The 16,477-nt window shown below is 39.9% G+C and overlaps 1 protein-coding gene across 1 annotated transcript in view; it reads right to left on the bottom strand.

Annotated features, from left to right (window-relative positions):
• Nucleotides 1-9,537: 9,537 nt before the first annotated feature.
• slco3a1a (solute carrier organic anion transporter family member 3A1a) overlaps nucleotides 9,538-16,477 on the bottom strand; it is a 43,659-nt gene continuing 36,719 nt past the window's right edge. Inside the window, exons 5-10 of the mRNA XM_015964522.3 lie at nucleotides 16,178-16,342; nucleotides 15,906-16,104; nucleotides 14,676-14,844; nucleotides 14,374-14,546; nucleotides 14,223-14,287; nucleotides 9,538-10,661 (exon numbers count right to left, since the gene is read on the bottom strand). Coding sequence (XP_015820008.1) covers nucleotides 10,309-10,661; nucleotides 14,223-14,287; nucleotides 14,374-14,546; nucleotides 14,676-14,844; nucleotides 15,906-16,104; nucleotides 16,178-16,342 — 1,124 coding nt within the window. The 3' untranslated portion in view covers nucleotides 9,538-10,308. The remainder of the gene's footprint in view (nucleotides 10,662-14,222; nucleotides 14,288-14,373; nucleotides 14,547-14,675; nucleotides 14,845-15,905; nucleotides 16,105-16,177; nucleotides 16,343-16,477) is intronic.

Here is a 16,477-nt window from a genome sequence, read left to right as displayed (position 1 = left end):
TTTATTTGCGATTGTTTTTACAAGCAAACTGTGTGACAGATATAGTTGAAAGACACATAATTATTATTTTTAAATGGAAGTACAGCGTATGTGTGATTCAGGCCATTAGGCAAAGTGGACCAAATCTATCGATTGATCGATCGATCGATCTATCTATCTATCTATCTATCTATCTATCTATCTATCTATCTATCTATCTATCTATCTATCTATCTATCTATCTATCTATCTATCTATCTATCTATCTATCTATCTATCTATCTATCTATCTATCTATCTATCTATCTATCTATCTATCTATCTATCTATCTATCTATCTATCTATCTATCTATCTATCTATCTATCTATCTATCTATCTATCTATCTATCTATCTATCTATCTATCTATCTATCTGTCTGTCTGTCTGTCTGTCTGTCTGTCTGTCTATCTATCGATCTATCTATCTATCTATCTACATCAAAATTCCTATCTCACCCTCTGCAGGTGGTCTCATCCTTCCAATCTCGGGTCCTCTACCAGAGGCCTGGGAGCTTGAGGTTCTGAGTAGTATCTCAGCTGTTCCTAGAACTGCACTTTTCTGGACTGAGATGTCTGATGTTTTTCCTGGGATCTGCTTTAGCCACTCCTCCAGTTTGGTGATTACTGCCCCAATGACCACATGCACCACTGTTGTCTTCACTCTCCAGGCTTTCTCAAGTTTTTCGTTCGGGCACTGGTACTTCTCTTGTTTCTCGTGTTCCTTTTTCCTGATGTCGCCATCACTTGGCTGTCCTCTGTTGTTTGTTCACCACCACAATGCCCGATTGGTTCACCATCACCATTTTGTTGGTCTGCATCTGGAAGTCCCACAGGAGCTTCGCTCTCCTATTCTCAACTACCTTAGGGGGTGTTACCCACTTTGACCTTGGGGCTTCCAGTCCATACTCTGCACAGATATTTCTTCACACGATGCCAGCCATTTGGTTGTGGTGTTCCATGTATGTTTTCCCCTCCAGCATCCTACACCCTGCAGTCATGTGGTGGATTGTCTCAGAGGCCTCTTTGCACAGCCTACACCTTGGGTCTTGTCTGGTGTGGTAGATCTTGGCCTCTGTTGCTCTGGTGTTCAGGGCCTGTTCCCATGCAGCCATGATGAATGCCTCTGTGCTGTCCTTCAGACCAGCTCTTTCTAGCCTTTGGTAAGATTTCTTGACATCAGCCACTTCAGTTACCTGTCTGTGGTACATCCCATGTAGGGGTTTGTCTTCCCACGATGGTATTTCCAGCGTCTCCTCCTCTGTTCACCATTTTCTGAGACAATCACTGAGCATGTCATCTGTTTGGGCCTTATCTTTGATGTACATATGGATCTTGGATGTTTCATCTTGGATAGTGGCTCTCATACTCATCAGTCCTCGGCCTCCATACATGGTTAGGAGATTCCGTGGCTTAATTTCTGTGGTCTGTAGTTCTTCCTTTGGCCAGCTTATTATTCCTGCAAGATATCTGATTACTGGCAGGGTGTAGCTGTTTATTGCACAGATCTTGTTCTTTCAGTTGAGCTGACTTCTTAGGACTTTCCTTACTCATTGAAGGTATTTGGCTGTGGATCCTTTCCTTGTGGCTTCATCAAGGTTGCTGTTTGCTTGTGAGATACCAAGGTACTTGTAGCTGTCCTCAAAGTCTGCTTTTGTTCCTTCTGGGAGAGAGACTCCTTCTGTCTGGACTATCTTTCCTTTCTTTGTCACCATCCAACTACAGTTCTCAAGTCCAAATGACATTCTGATATCAGTGCTGTAGATCCTGGTTGTGTGGATCAGCGAGTCAATGTCTTGCTCACCCTTGGCATACAGTTTGATGTCATAGAGAAGGTGGCTGACTGTGGTTCCATTTTAGAGTCAGTATCCATAGCCAGTCTTGTTGATTATTTGGCTGAGGGAGTTCAGACTCCTGGTATGTGCCACTTTTGATGGAGACTTGTGCAATTGGCTTGCAATTAGCCAATTGGTTTTCCACAGCCCCATTGTAATGAAGGATCACACACACACACACACACACACACACACACACACACACACACACACACACACACACACACACACACACACACACACACACGTGTACACACATATATATATATATATATATATGTACATATATATGTATATATGTACACACACACACACACACACACACACATATACATTTTTTTTGGCCCCTTGATGACCTCATATGAGTGAGTGATGTTTATTTGACATGGACACAGCAATTACATTGGACGAACCAGATGCATTGTTTAGTGTGTTAGCACACGTGCTAATTTGCAACACTTGTCCATAGAACTTTTCTAAAAAGTCGACTACAGTTAAATAAAATACAAAGAGATCAACAATAAATCAAAGAGAAAACAGATTAAAATTGCAAACAATTTTCAATAAAAAAGAATAAAAAGAATAAAACAAGGCAATTTGAGCAGCAATGCAAGACTTTAAAACTATTCATGTAGACATTGTTGTTTAGACTTTAACCATTTTTTGAGCTCTTTGTTAAAAACATTACTGTCCGTTTCTAGTTTTAGGTCAACAGGTAGAGAGTTCCAAAGTTTGGCCCCCTTTACAGAAAGAGCAGACTGAACAAAAGAAGTCTTGCACCGCGGGACGAGACAATCGCCGCAGGTGGAGGCTCAAGTGATCGTTCTATCTATCAAAGAAATCTTAGATTTTCTGCTAAGACTTTACAATATGGGTACCTTTATTAACGTTGTCTAATTGTTAAATATTAAGTGTCCTAAAGGTTAGAACAAAGGGCCAGGAGGGGTGTCTGCTTAGTAATGCATTACACAATATGGTTAAGAAGTTGTTAATACTTTATTTAATAGTTCATTACAGTTTTTCTCCATTGGTTTGGCTTCTTTCTTGAAACCGAAATTACATTCTCAAACCTCTAAGATCATTTGGCAAAACACTCTTATAGTTTAGCACAACACTATAGCTCACCTGCAAAAGCTCATATCTCTTCCAAAACTGTTCACTCAGGCTTCAATCTAAATCCCTTTCTCATTTAAACAGTCAGTGTCTCCAAAATGGCAAAGATCCTTCTCAATAGCTTTGGCTCATTTCTCGGCACGGATCGGACATTCTCATCGTTCTTGGTGCTTTTGTCAAAATACACCTGGATGGTTGATCACAACAACATGGTTTAACTGCAAAAGCTCATATCTCTCCTAAACCGTTCACTCATGTGTCAAAACTACATTTCTTTCTAATGTGAATATTCAGTGCCCCCAAAATGCATTGTCCCTTCGGCATTGTGTGAGTACTGCCATACAAAATGTTTATATGTTTTGTCACTATGGCAGAGGACCAACAATATACAACCGAAAAGAGTAGCCTTCAAGGTTTGACATCACAGATTGCACTCACACTACCAAGGAAATTATAACCATTTTTTATTCACACGCAAAGAAAGTTTCATACATAGGTAAAAAGAAAATGTACATTTTCTTCCTCCTCTTCCTTGAGGAAGAACTTCCCCTTGTCCGTTTGCTTGGCCTTGTCTATCCATGTTCAGAGATCAGACTGGTGCTGGTCAAGCTGTATATATCTGTGTTTGGCAGCTCACGATCATAGAAAACACCTGTGTGTGACACTCCCCGTTCGTTAGTCTAGTTTCACCTGACTGTCAATGACTGTCATCAATGTATCAAACACTCAAAGAAATTCATATATGCAATTCATGTTCTTGACCAATTCTGACAATTGAACAGACAGTTGTGCATGTGAGTACTTATACAATGAAATCATGCTGACATGTTTTGGAGAGAATGGTCATTAGACTGAGAATCAACTAATCAGTTTAGATCTACAAGATCTATTTGTTTGGAAAATGTGCTAAATGTGGACTAACTGTATAACTGTAGACTACGTGTACTTAACCATTTGCAAAGATGCACTGAGACAATTGAGACATGTACTAAGGCATTTGCCATTTGATAAAATTAATGAGAAATGCCATTCTGTTGTGAACATTTGCCAAGAGGTTTGGAGGTTTGTCCATGTTATTTTGAGAATGTAATTTCTGTTTCAAGAAACGAGCCAAACCAATGGAGAAAAACTGTAATGCTTAACAATGCACTAAGTAACAATAATAAATGGACTCTTATTGTAAAGTGTTACCAATGTTTTAACAGATGACAGAATAGGACAAAGAGCACAGTGCAAGAACATCAATGACCCCAAAGCGGAACCCAGAGGAACACCAAATTGTACATAAGAGGAATTGGATCTGTTTGATAAAAACAATAAGGTTGATCTGTGAGATACATATGAAGAAAACCACAAGCCTGATTTTACCATCCCAACACCACAGCCTGTAACAAGAACCCAGATTATTTCATATGTTGGATTTATCATCATCTCTATCAGATCTCCAATCTGAAAATACATCTGTGGTTCATTGGTAACAAATGAAAGACCCTGTGGTAGAAACAAATCTTTACTGACAGCGCCACCTGCTTTCAAATTTTATGCACATATTACCCAGCGAGTTGCTTTTTATAGCTGTTGAGGGAAAAGGTCTGATTTACATAAATTGAAGAGTGCAGCTCTCGAGAATGCACAAAACAACAAGACAAATGATGATATTTATCCAAGTAATAAAATTTAATCCTGACTGGCACTAAGTTCTGCACTAAAACCCTTGTGCAGCTGATGTAAAATGATGTGATCTTGCAATTCTAATTGTGTTTTCTTTGTCAGCAGCTCTTGCAGAATAACAGGACAGAGTAGAAGTAAGTGAAAGTGACGATTTAGCGCTTTGTTTTCTCAGCTTGATTTGTTGTGCAACTATTTGTCTCAATGAAGCGCTCATTAGGCTAACTGACAGCTTTCCATTAGCAGAGAATACGTTTTGCCTGCAGCTGTTTCTGTGTCGATTGGTGGATTTATTTATTTTTTTCAACTTTCAACAAGGACATTTTGAAGCTGCAGTTATGGTGTCTTTGTTGGGTTGTGCATCAGAATGATCACAGACTGTTGTCTACTGAGGCAGATTCTTGTCCTCCTGAAGAGGTGCTATGCTGAGGTTGCAATTTAAAAGCAGTCGCAGGGAGAAATGGGTAAAAGAAAAGCCCAAACTGATTATATTTGTCACAGCCATTTTTATGTGCACTCAGAAAAAAATAAATTAGGTACAGCTACTTTTATTGCAATTGTTTTTCACATATTGTGTTTTAACTGTGCCCTTGGGCAAGACACTTAACCCGCCTTGCCTGCAGGTCAAAGGGACCGGTAGTGCGCCTCCGTCAGTGTGCTGTGCTACAATGCAGCTCATCATCACTAGTGTGTGTGTGTGTGTGTGTGTGTGTGTGTGTGTGTGTGTGTGTGTGTGTGTGAATGGGTGGTTGGCTGATTGTGTTGTGAAGTGCCTTGGGGGGTTGTAGAACCCTAAGAAGGCGCTATATAAATACAGGCCATTTATCATTCAAAAGGCTAAAAGGAGCAGCCACATAAAATGTGGTGCCATCTCTGGAAACATCATAAATATTTATGTAACCTGTTGCTGCTTTTTAGATTACTTTAGTTTGGAGGATTATTTCTGTCAATTTAGTGCCAGAACTGGGAACACTTACGAACAGATTTTCTTAGTTTTTATCCTGAGAAAGCAAAACAAAAAACACAGATCTGTATTTCAATCAACCAATCAACCAACCAATCAATCAATCAATCAGTCAATCAATCAATCAATCAATCAATCAATCAATCAAATGGTAAATTTCCTGCATTTGTATAACACCTTCTTTGGATTCAACCCCCCAAGGCACTTCACGGCACAGTCATCCACCCATTCACACACACGCATTCACATGCTGGTGATGATAAACTACGATGTAGCCACAGCTGCCCTGGGGCGCACAGACGGAAGTGAGACAGCTGAGCACTGGTGCCATCGGTCCCCCTGACCACCACCAGCAGGCAAGGTGGGTTAAGTGTCTTTCCAAAGGACACAACAGCAACATTCTCTGATGGGAGCCAGGCTCTAACCTACAACCTTCCAATTACTGCTCAACCTGCTCCACCTCCTGTGCTACAACTGTCCAATCAATCAACCGACCGACCGACCAACCAACCAACCAACCAATCAAAACTGTATTCATATATCCCATTTTATGCAAGGCAGTGGAACATGCTTACCAACAAATCTATACACATGACTAAGCTAAAGAGAGAGAAAAAAAGTGTAAACATTGATATGAATTTAAATCACATTTACACATATTAGTCAATAAAATTGTACATCCATTCATACATGCATACAAACACAGACATTTTAAGTGTACTTTTTGTACCAAAGGCGTTTTGTTGGTCTTGACTTTTAGCCAATGAAAATCTGTCTTTAATTCTTCAAACTGAGGTTGTTCAAAACTCCCTCTGCACCTAAGAACTTCAAACAAATCCAAACTATTCCTTTAACACCAACAAAATCACATTTATTTGGGCAAAAACAAGATCACTCTTACATTCTGCTGTTTTGAATTGCAGGAGGGCTGCAGTGCTTTGTGCTCATTTAAATCTTGAAGCTCAAGGTTCTCCGACCAAACTTCTGATTCTCTGCACATTCAGAGATCGAGCACAGCAAACACTAAATGCATTTCTGGCATACTGCTCAGGTCACTCACTAATTGGCAACAGGCAGGTGTGACTGTGTTTCTGTGTATACCTGGAAAATTGAAAATGACCTGGTGAAATAAATTGGGTTCAGATTCATCTGATTTGAAAATGTAATCTGTTATTTCTGCTTTTCTCATGCTTAAGTGTTACATGAAAGAGTGGAAAATAACAAGCTTGTCCATCAGTTTTATTTCATGTGACAATTATGCTGATTTCTTTTGTCAAAATGTTGCTTCTCTGATTGTTTCAGACTTTATGCACTACTACCTATCAATGGATAAGCCTTGATTTTTTTCTAATTAAAATTTTAAAATTTTAAATTAAAAGTTTAGGGTTAAAACTAGAAGTATGTTTTTTTTATAGCCAACATCTAGTAAAATAGACATCAGGTGTTCCAATTCATGTTTTGGACTTTATTCCAACATATGTTCAGCAAAAATAGTACTCTTTAAAGTACCTGCGAGCCACAACAAGTCCTAGATTAAATTGACATATTAAAGGCGCACTTGGCGGCTTTGGCTTGCTTTTAGCACCCCCTAGTGTTCATTTTGTATAACCAAAAGCGAAACTTATCTCCTTGCTTTGTGTTTCTCTTTTCAACACCTTAATCGAACTGGTGATTTGAAATGTCATCCCAGAAGTGATTCATCACTAAATCAAACAAATCAGCTGTGCAGACTCCAGAAACAGGCATGTACTGTAAGCTCATTTTCTTCTAAGTCCACTGATGGCGGCCCACTACTCTAAAGTTGCAAGTGCGATATAGAGGGCAGTAGAGGTCTGAGTGACATTTCATTATTCCGTAAAGGGTCATTTTAGCACATATTGGCTGAAAGTGGGAGTCAAGGCATGGGTGGATCAGCGGATCCTGAGGAAGGTGGAATAGGTGGGGAGAGCAGAATAAAGATTGGTGAAGAAGGTCACACAAAAGCCAGCTTGAACAAGTGAGTTTTAATCTTTTCCTGTTTAATAAAGTTTTTAAACTTCCCACTGTCTTAATTTTAGTCGTCTTGGTGCACTGAGCTTGTTTATGACAAAACAATTTCCCTCAGGATAAATAAAGTTGTTTCTTGTCTTAAAGATTTATAAAAATCACATTTGTGTTAAATGCTTTCTAATTGTTGTTTTAATACAGCAATGATCCACTTTGGCCTTGTCCCAGCCAGCTCAGACTAGCCTCAGTGTAAACTACAATGATCTCTATTTCTCCAAACCGAGGCCACATTCCATCATATGTATTACTTCAAAAAGTTTTTACAAAAATAAAAAGTTAAAATGATGTAACCAGGGCCAATTCTAGGATCAGAGGTTTAGGGGTGCTGATCACCCAGAGATCTGCCCGGCCAAGCAAGATACATTTAGGAGTTTTGTACATTTTAATTTTTATTCCCGTATGTGTGAAAGAAAAGAAAAACACATCTTTCAAAAATCGTTCAGACTCTGCCATTAGTGTAGAATAATCTAGTCCAGGTCTGTAAATCCAACCTTTGATCCACGAAGAACCCCTTGCCTGTGATCAAGACAAGCCAGCCCCCTTTACAGACATACAGACAGAGTTAAAACTCTTATACAGAGCTTTGATTATTCTATTATGTGTCACTGGAATTTTATAGATGTAATCATACATTGGTGATCTTCTCAGTCCCTACACCCCCAGCAGGTCCCTGAGGTCCAGTGATCAAAGCCTACTGGTTGTGCAGCGCACCAGGCTAAAGACCAAAGGTGACGGATCATTTGCTGCTGTGGCCCCCAGACTCTGGAACTCTCTCCCCCTGAGATCAGTGGACTCTGTGGTCTCCTTTAAAAAGCAGCTGAAGACTCACCTGTTCAGGCTGGCTTTTACGTGATCTTCGTCACCACCCTCTTCTATTCTGCCTTTCCGGGGATTCACCAATTTCCCTCTCTCCTTTTCCTTACATTTTAATCAAAACATTTTTTTCTCATTTTAAACATATTTTTAAAAATCCTTTTAACATTTTAAATGTTTTGTTTTTGTGAAGCTCCTTGTGATTTTTATCTTGAGCGATCTAGAAGATAATTTTCTTTTTAATATAAACTATTCCTTATTTAGGTTTAGGTGAAGATTGATGCTGAGCAGAACGATTCAAAAAATTTTAATACCCATTATGATCACAAATACTGTGGATTTACATTTGAAACTACTTTTCTCCCTCATTTGCCCCTCCCCTGTTGTTGGTTTGTCTACCTTGCTTCACTCCTGCGCATGGGAGTGCCTGTCCAAAGGCCGCCTTCCCACAATTCAGCTTAGTCCTGTTATGTTGTTCTGAAACTGTCATCTCGTAGTAGAGGGACGCTGGTTCAGTGACAATAAAAGCTTCAGATGCTGACTTAAGCTCATATCTTTGGGACATGCTACATGGAATTATTGAAACATCAAGAGCACGTCATGAGCCACGAATATCAACTACATGCTGAGTATTTCATTCTAGTACATGTACTATTTTGTACAACTTACTGTGAGTCAAGTGTTTGGTTTGTCCATCGTTGGTATAAAAGACTGCAAATGTGTTTTGTTGGTTCTTTGGATGCAAAATATAAGAATAAAGAAGCAAATAAAGAAGCTTTCAAGTTCTGTTGAATTTTTCTGAAAAATAATTTATTTCCAGAACAAAATAAATGATATTTTGCCATACAAAAAGTATAAGAAAAAGGGACAAAGTGTAACCGTAACTGCAGAGGGATGAGTCGAGTAACGCGAGTCAAGCCTTCCATCTTGTTTCTGAACTTTGGATCTTACAAGCTGCGTCTGATCCTAAACACAGACACATTTACTTCTAACACGTTCTGTGATAAGACACGCAAACATTAGATTATGCTATATTTAATTTATACTGTTGTTTTTTAGCACAACCTAATAAACGCTCATAATTGCGTGACAAGGTTTATTTTTCAGATTTTGCTCCTTCGCTTGGTGGAGATGCCAAACTAAAGAAAGGAAGGAATAATCTGAATCTAAACATTTTAATCCCTTGTTTAAGACAAATGAGGCTGAATGAATTCTGCAAACAAACATGAATGTGAAGCAACCTGCTGCAGTGCAAAAGTAATATCAGATCTGAATTGCACCTATGATATAGGAGCATCCAGTCTAGGCGAGTATCAAAAACAGATTCCAAGATCCAGCAAAAGCAACGTCTAATAGGCCACTATAAATAACCCGGTCCGGGTGGTTCTGGTCTCTTTCTATAAGAAACCTTCCTGCACTGAAGCAAAACTACAGTGACTGATCGGCTATTAGTTTGTAAACACTTGGCAACGACCGAAGAACTCACTCGAGTGGTTCTTCTTTCCTTTTTTTTCTTCAAACTATAAAATCTAAATATTTCAGTGACAGAACTTAGTGCTGACTGAAAAAAAAAAAACTGTCCCCCTCCCCCCCATATATTACGATTACCGGGATCGTGGTTGACCCAACACAAGAACTAGAGTGGAGATGGTGTCATAAATCCACTCGCTGAAAAAGGACCAAGGGGTACAGTTGTTCTACCAACAAGTCAACACAGGATCTCAGTGGCAACATGCAAGGACACCTTGCTGATAAACACCTAGAGTGGACCCCTTTTGGAAAAGCACCTCTGACCTGTACGGGCCTTTAAATCAAACATCATGAGAGGAGGAGGTGAAAGTCCACATTCTCCTTATAGAACCGACTCCATGTTTTCACAAAACTCATGGTCCTCTAGGCTATATATAAACTTTGTTCTGTCCACGAGTTTGGGGCCGTCGATGAGGGATGGGCAAAACTCCGTCGATGGCGAGTGGTCCTCGTTTCCTTTGATGTATTTCTTGTAGTTGCGGCGCAAGCAGAGCCACGAGGTGGAGTAGAGGAGGAAGGCCATGCCTTTGAGGATGATGGCGAGGCTCACGTAGAGGTGTCTGTACTTCATGTTGTCATACAGCAGACAGGCGCCCTTGTCGCCGCAGTCCGAGCTCCAGAAAAGGCAAGTGGAATCAATCCCCGCACCAAAGATCAGAGGAGGAGGAATAAATCCTGGAAAGCAGAGACACCAGCTGAGAAAATAATCAATAACAACTAGAATCCAGAGAATACATCTTTCTTCCAAGTAACCTTGTTCAGGCTAATTATGTTACTTCCTCCACTTCCGGAATTTAAAATTTATCAGTTGCGATGGTGCGCAGCTCATTCGATTCCTTTTCCCCACGAATAAGCTGACAAAACATTCAAACAGAGTTTTAACTGCCTCTAATAAAACCCTTTCATCATTTTCAAACTTCACACCTCCTCCTATGTTTCTTTTTATCTCTAAAGCTTAGAAGAAAATTGCTTTAATCCAGAAGACAAAAAAAAAAAAAAACTTTCTGGGAGATTATGTGAATTATGAAAATTCTGTCATGGCGTGAGCCCTAACTTTCCAAACAACTACGGTTGCCTCAGACCGGTCCACCCAGTCTCCTCAGACTTTTTCAAGGGGAACTAGGCAGTTTTGGCTGCTTTTAGCACCCCCTAGTGTCTGTTCATAGAACTGAAAGCAAAACTTATCTCTTTGCTGGGCGTTTGTCTTTTAAACACCTTAATCTAAAAGCTGAAATGTCTCTCCAGCCTTCCTTAGTGTCTAAAGAGGTGATTCATCACTAAATTAAATTCAACAAATAGGCTTTGATCATACCAGTCTGAAGTTGCAAGTGGAATATTCTGGCCACAGGGCTGGGTGGCCTTTCATTAACTCAAAACGTTTGTCAGCATACACTACTGGCTAAAGAAAAGGATTTAAAGATAGGAAAAAGTTAAAAAGTCTCACTTTAATCTCCTTTTCTCTTTATCAGACCAAAACTCTCAAGATGGTTGTGGGTGAACATCCCTGCAGATCAGTAGTTTCTGCCAGCCCATCCGGAACCAGCCATGTTCACAGGCCCTTAAAATTCTTTTTGTTCCTCATTCTGAGGTCGTCTTCACCACAACTAGATGCTTACTTGCTGATGTGTTTTAGCCTGGCCTGCCAGACTCGTCCTCTGTTTAATTCTGCACAGAGAATGAGTCTGGTAACTCACAGGCAGAGAGGCACATGAGGGGCGGGACTTGCCAACTCCAAAATAACCAATCAGAAAACAGATGGAAATGTCAACTGTACCGCGCAAAACTGTAGTTTTTTAGCTGTAGTCAGAAAATGTGTCTGACAACGGCGCAAACATCTTTTTTTTTTTTTTTTTAGAAAAAAGGTTTTTAGCACTTCTACTTATGGTTTTAAAGACATTCAAGTCATTTAGAACAGAGGAAAGAGCCGCAGCGAACTCCGCCTCTGTCTTCGTTGTTTATGAGAAACTGAGCGTCACTGTAGTTTTTTAGCTGTAGTCAAAAATGGCGTCTGGCGACTGCGCAAACATCTTTTTTTCTAGAAGAAAGGCTTTTAGCTCTTCTTCTTGTTGTGATTTTAAAGACGTGTCCCAAGTCATTTAGAATCAAGGAAAGAGCCGCAGCGAACTCCGCTTTAGTCGCCATGTTTATGACAAACTCGGCGTTTTGGTGTGTGACGTACGCTACTCAGCGCTGATTGGCTCGGTTAGAATACTCAGGGGGTGGGGTTATTTGAATAGGAGTGTGTGTCTGTGCAGAATTAAACAGAGGAGGAGTCTGGCAGGCCAGGCTAGATGTGTTTGGCTGACTAAATGCTTCTAAATGACAGTATGAATACATTTAAGCCTCTTCAGTACCACAGGGTTCAGTGCTTGGACCAATTCTTTTTACTATATATATGCTCCCAATTGGTAAAATCATTAGACAGCATGGGATAAACTTCCACTGTTATGCTGACGATACTCAGTTATATTTATCCATTAACCCTGATGAACCTAATCGGTTGGGTAGATTACAGGCTTGTCTTGAGGACATAAAAAATTGGATGACTCTAAACTTCTTGCTTTTAAATCAAGACAAGACGGAAGTTCTCATCTTTGGACCAGAAATCCAGAAAAGGAAATTGCTTAGCCAATCGCCTGACCTGAATGGCATTACATTAATCTCCGAGAACAAAGCAAGGAACGTTGGTGTTATCTTTGACCAGGACATGTCATTCAAATCCCAGGTTTCACAAGTTTGTCGGATTTCCTTTTTCCACCTTCGGAATATTGCTAAGATTGGAAGCATACTTTCCAGGAGTGATAGTGAAAAACTAGTTCATGCATTTATTACATCAAGACTGGATTACTGTAATTCATTACTCTCAGGAAGTCCACAGAATGTAGTTAAAAGTCTTCAGCTTGTCCAAAATGCTGCAGCTAGAGTTCTGATGAGAATTAAAAAGAGAGATCATATCTCTCCTGTCTTAGCTTCCCTACATTGGCTACCTGTTAAATTCAGAATAGATTTTAAGATCCTTCTTCTCACATATAAAGCTCTTAATAATCAAGGTCCATCATACATCAGTAATCTGATTGTTCCATATGTTCCTAACCGAGCACTTCGCTCTCAGACTGCAGGTCTACTGGTGGTTCCAAGAATATCTAAACTTAGGATGGGAGGCAGATCTTTTAGTTATCAGGCTCCTCTCCTGTGGAACCAGCTCCCAGCTTTAGTCCGTGAGGCAGACACTTTGTCTACTTTTAAGAAAAGGCTTAAAACATTTTTATTTGATAGGGCCTATAGTTAAAATCTGATGTTAGCCTAAATCTGGACAAGTGGGGGAGTACAGGGAGGTGGAGTGTACAGTCGGTAAAGACGGCTCTCCCTTGCCCTGCCTCCAACATGCCTACATCTAAATAGGATAGATTATCCAGAGTTATCTCTGTAGTTATGCTGCTATAGGCTTAGACTGCTGGAGGACACACTGACCACTTTTCACACTCTACTGCATTATTCTACAGTCTGCTCTTTAACTGTACTATTTTGTGCAATTTCAGCTGTTAACTTTATTTTCTCTGTAAGTGTTTTTCTCCCCAGAAGAAGCTACAATGACGTTCTGCTGAGCTGTGGTGGCCTCATGGAGGGGGCCATCGACTAGCACACTGCTGCTAACCACTAATACATTCTCTCTCTCCTGATAATAACTTTTGGTTTTCATTGACTTTTGATGTGCTAATACTAGTTTATCCGTTTAATTATAGATCCACTAGGATAAATACAATAAAGTTTATCTTTCACCAAATACAATATTTACTAAGACATCACAATATAACTATAGACACATTACTTGTGTGTGTGTGTGTGTGTGTGTGTGTGTGTGTGTGTGTGTGTGTGTGTGTGTGTGTGTGTGTGCGCGCGCTCTGTCTTCTCGATCCCCAGTGAGTCGTGGAGGATGGCTGCTTATACTGAGCCAGGATTCTCTGGAGGTTTCTTCCTGTTAAAAGGGAGTTTTCCTCTCCACTGTTGCTGCATGCTTGCTTAGTATGAGGATTGCTGTATAGTCACTGACACTAGTCAGTGACTTGATGCAATTTGCTGGGTTCCTTATATAGGAAACATTATTTCTGATTGGCTTAATGAACTGTGAATTGGAATGTTTATTATGTGAAGTGCCTTGAGGCGACTCTTGTCGTGATTTGGCGCTATATAAATACACTTGAATTGAACTGAATTGAATTAAAACTAAACTCTTACCAACAAGTCGCAGCAGAAGGAAAAAAACTCCAAGAGCGTATGATTTCTGCTCAGAGTTCACGGTCCTTCAAGAGAAACAAAACCAATGACATTGTTGCATTTTTCTGAAGCCATTTTTGTCTCTGATCTCATTTACGAAATTCATTTCTACCTGAGCAGGACCATGACGGAGGGCGTCTGCGCCATGGCTCCCACCATGCTGCAGACACAAATCACACACAGGAAGATAAGGAAAACCTCCTGGCAGCCCGGCATTGGACATTTCCCTGGAATTGCAGAGGCGTGTCCGGTTTTAGTAGGTATGCAAGAACATCCAGTCAGGTTCTGTGAGCAAGGGGGAAATAGAAAGCTGCAGGTGAGTTTAAAGAGAGGTGTGTGTGTGTGAGATGCTGGACACTGCTCTAGTTTACAGATCTATGAGAATTCTGAGGGTTTTCACAAAGCAGTGCAAACCTGAGAGGTGTTTGACGCGACCTGAGAGATAACGGACGGGCTGCAGCCGGCGAAGCAGGCAGACAGGTAGGTGATGCCGTTGGAGCCGCAGACGGGGCTGATGGAGGAGGTGAAGCAGTGGCAGTGACTGATGCAATGAGCTTCTGGTTTCTCTCCCACATTTAGTGTCCTGAAGGAAAAACAAACAAACAAACCGACAAACAAACAACCAGTGTTGGTCAGCCCAAAAAATCTGTACAAATATTCATCTTTCACTTAGATAAGACAAAAAGTGAACGCTGGAATTTATTACAGCTAACTTCTCGAACTACAACAGTTTGAAATCAGAGATCATTTTAGAGTGGAAACAAGCCGGAATAGCAGCTGTTTAATTGATATGTGTAAAGAAATTCACCAAAGTGCATTTAAGCATCTCAAGTTTTTTAAATCCTTTGCTGTATAAAAAAAGTTTCCCTTAATAATTTTTTTCTTCCCAAAATTTTTATAATGAGATCCTGATGGTATTGTAACCTTATTGGGTAACGCTTCCTTTGACAGTCCCCTAATTACTAAGAACTTACATGGTAATTACACAGTAAGTTAGTGTTTTATTGTGTAATTAAAGTGTATAATTCTAATAAAGTGTAATTATTGTGTAAAGCAGTATTTACTGGAAATTATTAATAAAACTAAAAAATAGATTTGAACCTGAGTTACATGGTAATAACTGTTTAAGAACTCAGAAATAATAAATCACTTTAACTTACTATGTAATTACCATGTAAGTACTTAGTAATTGGGGACTGTAAAAGGAAGCTTTACCCATTATTGCAATTAACACTGACGTGATTAAGTCTGCAAATAAAATCAATTTTCTTAATGAATGAATCAGGTGATAAACCACATTTTATTCTTATTATTTGAAAATCTTACAGAACTAAGAGGTTTTCTTCAAAAAATACACAAATTATTGACCAGATTATAAAATGTTGTGTTTTTGTGACACAACAGAATGCTTGGTCTTTTTCAGTAAAAAAGTGAAAAAAGTTATTTTTTTTTCTATTATTTATTTACTTAACTGTTTAAATGTAGCAGATTTTATGTTTGAAATCCTTTTGCGCTTACTGCCTTATTATCTGTGCTAGAAATAAAATACTGCTGGATGTTTTCACTTAAAAAACAAACTTTGAAAACAGTGTAAATACTTGAAGGTGATCTGTTTTTTGGACTAAATATGAGTTTCTTTCTTACTCGTTGCCATAAGGGACCGTGACTCCTGCAACGGGACCCGTGTCACAGCCCAGGAACAGGAAAGACACGTAACAGGCAGTAGAAACCAGGTTGACCATCATAGCCATTTGGATGGCTCCCAGAGCTGAGAGGTTGAGCTTATTCACCAGCAGGCCACCCATGAAGATCCCCAGACATGCGCATGGGATGGCTGTCATACCTGAAGCCGTAAATCTGGTCAAAACATGTTTATATCACACGTATCCATGCATATAGTTGTCATGTCTGCAGACCTAGCAGCTGGGTGGCTGAGGTTGTGGTGAGGTTGAATTGCTGCTCCAGGTATTTTCCCAGGAAGGCCGCGAAGCCCGCCACGACGGCGACCTCCATACAGGCTGCCAGGATGACGCAGGTGAACACCGGGTTGGATAGCAGTTGTTTGGTCACTTTGGGGATCACTGGTAATCAAAACAACAAGGAAATGGAAATTTTAGCTTTTTTAATCTAAATCTCACTTAATGTTAAGTTTAGGTAACAACTCACACCATTTCTGAAGCAGAAACTACAAAAACTTGTCCTTAGATTGTAGTTTT

Source organism: Nothobranchius furzeri, chromosome 4 (assembly GCF_043380555.1).
Source record: "Nothobranchius furzeri strain GRZ-AD chromosome 4, NfurGRZ-RIMD1, whole genome shotgun sequence".
Lineage (NCBI taxonomy): Eukaryota > Metazoa > Chordata > Actinopteri > Cyprinodontiformes > Nothobranchiidae > Nothobranchius > Nothobranchius furzeri.
The sequence above is the reverse complement of the archived record's forward strand: the minus strand, read 5'-3'. Positions and strand labels throughout refer to the sequence as shown.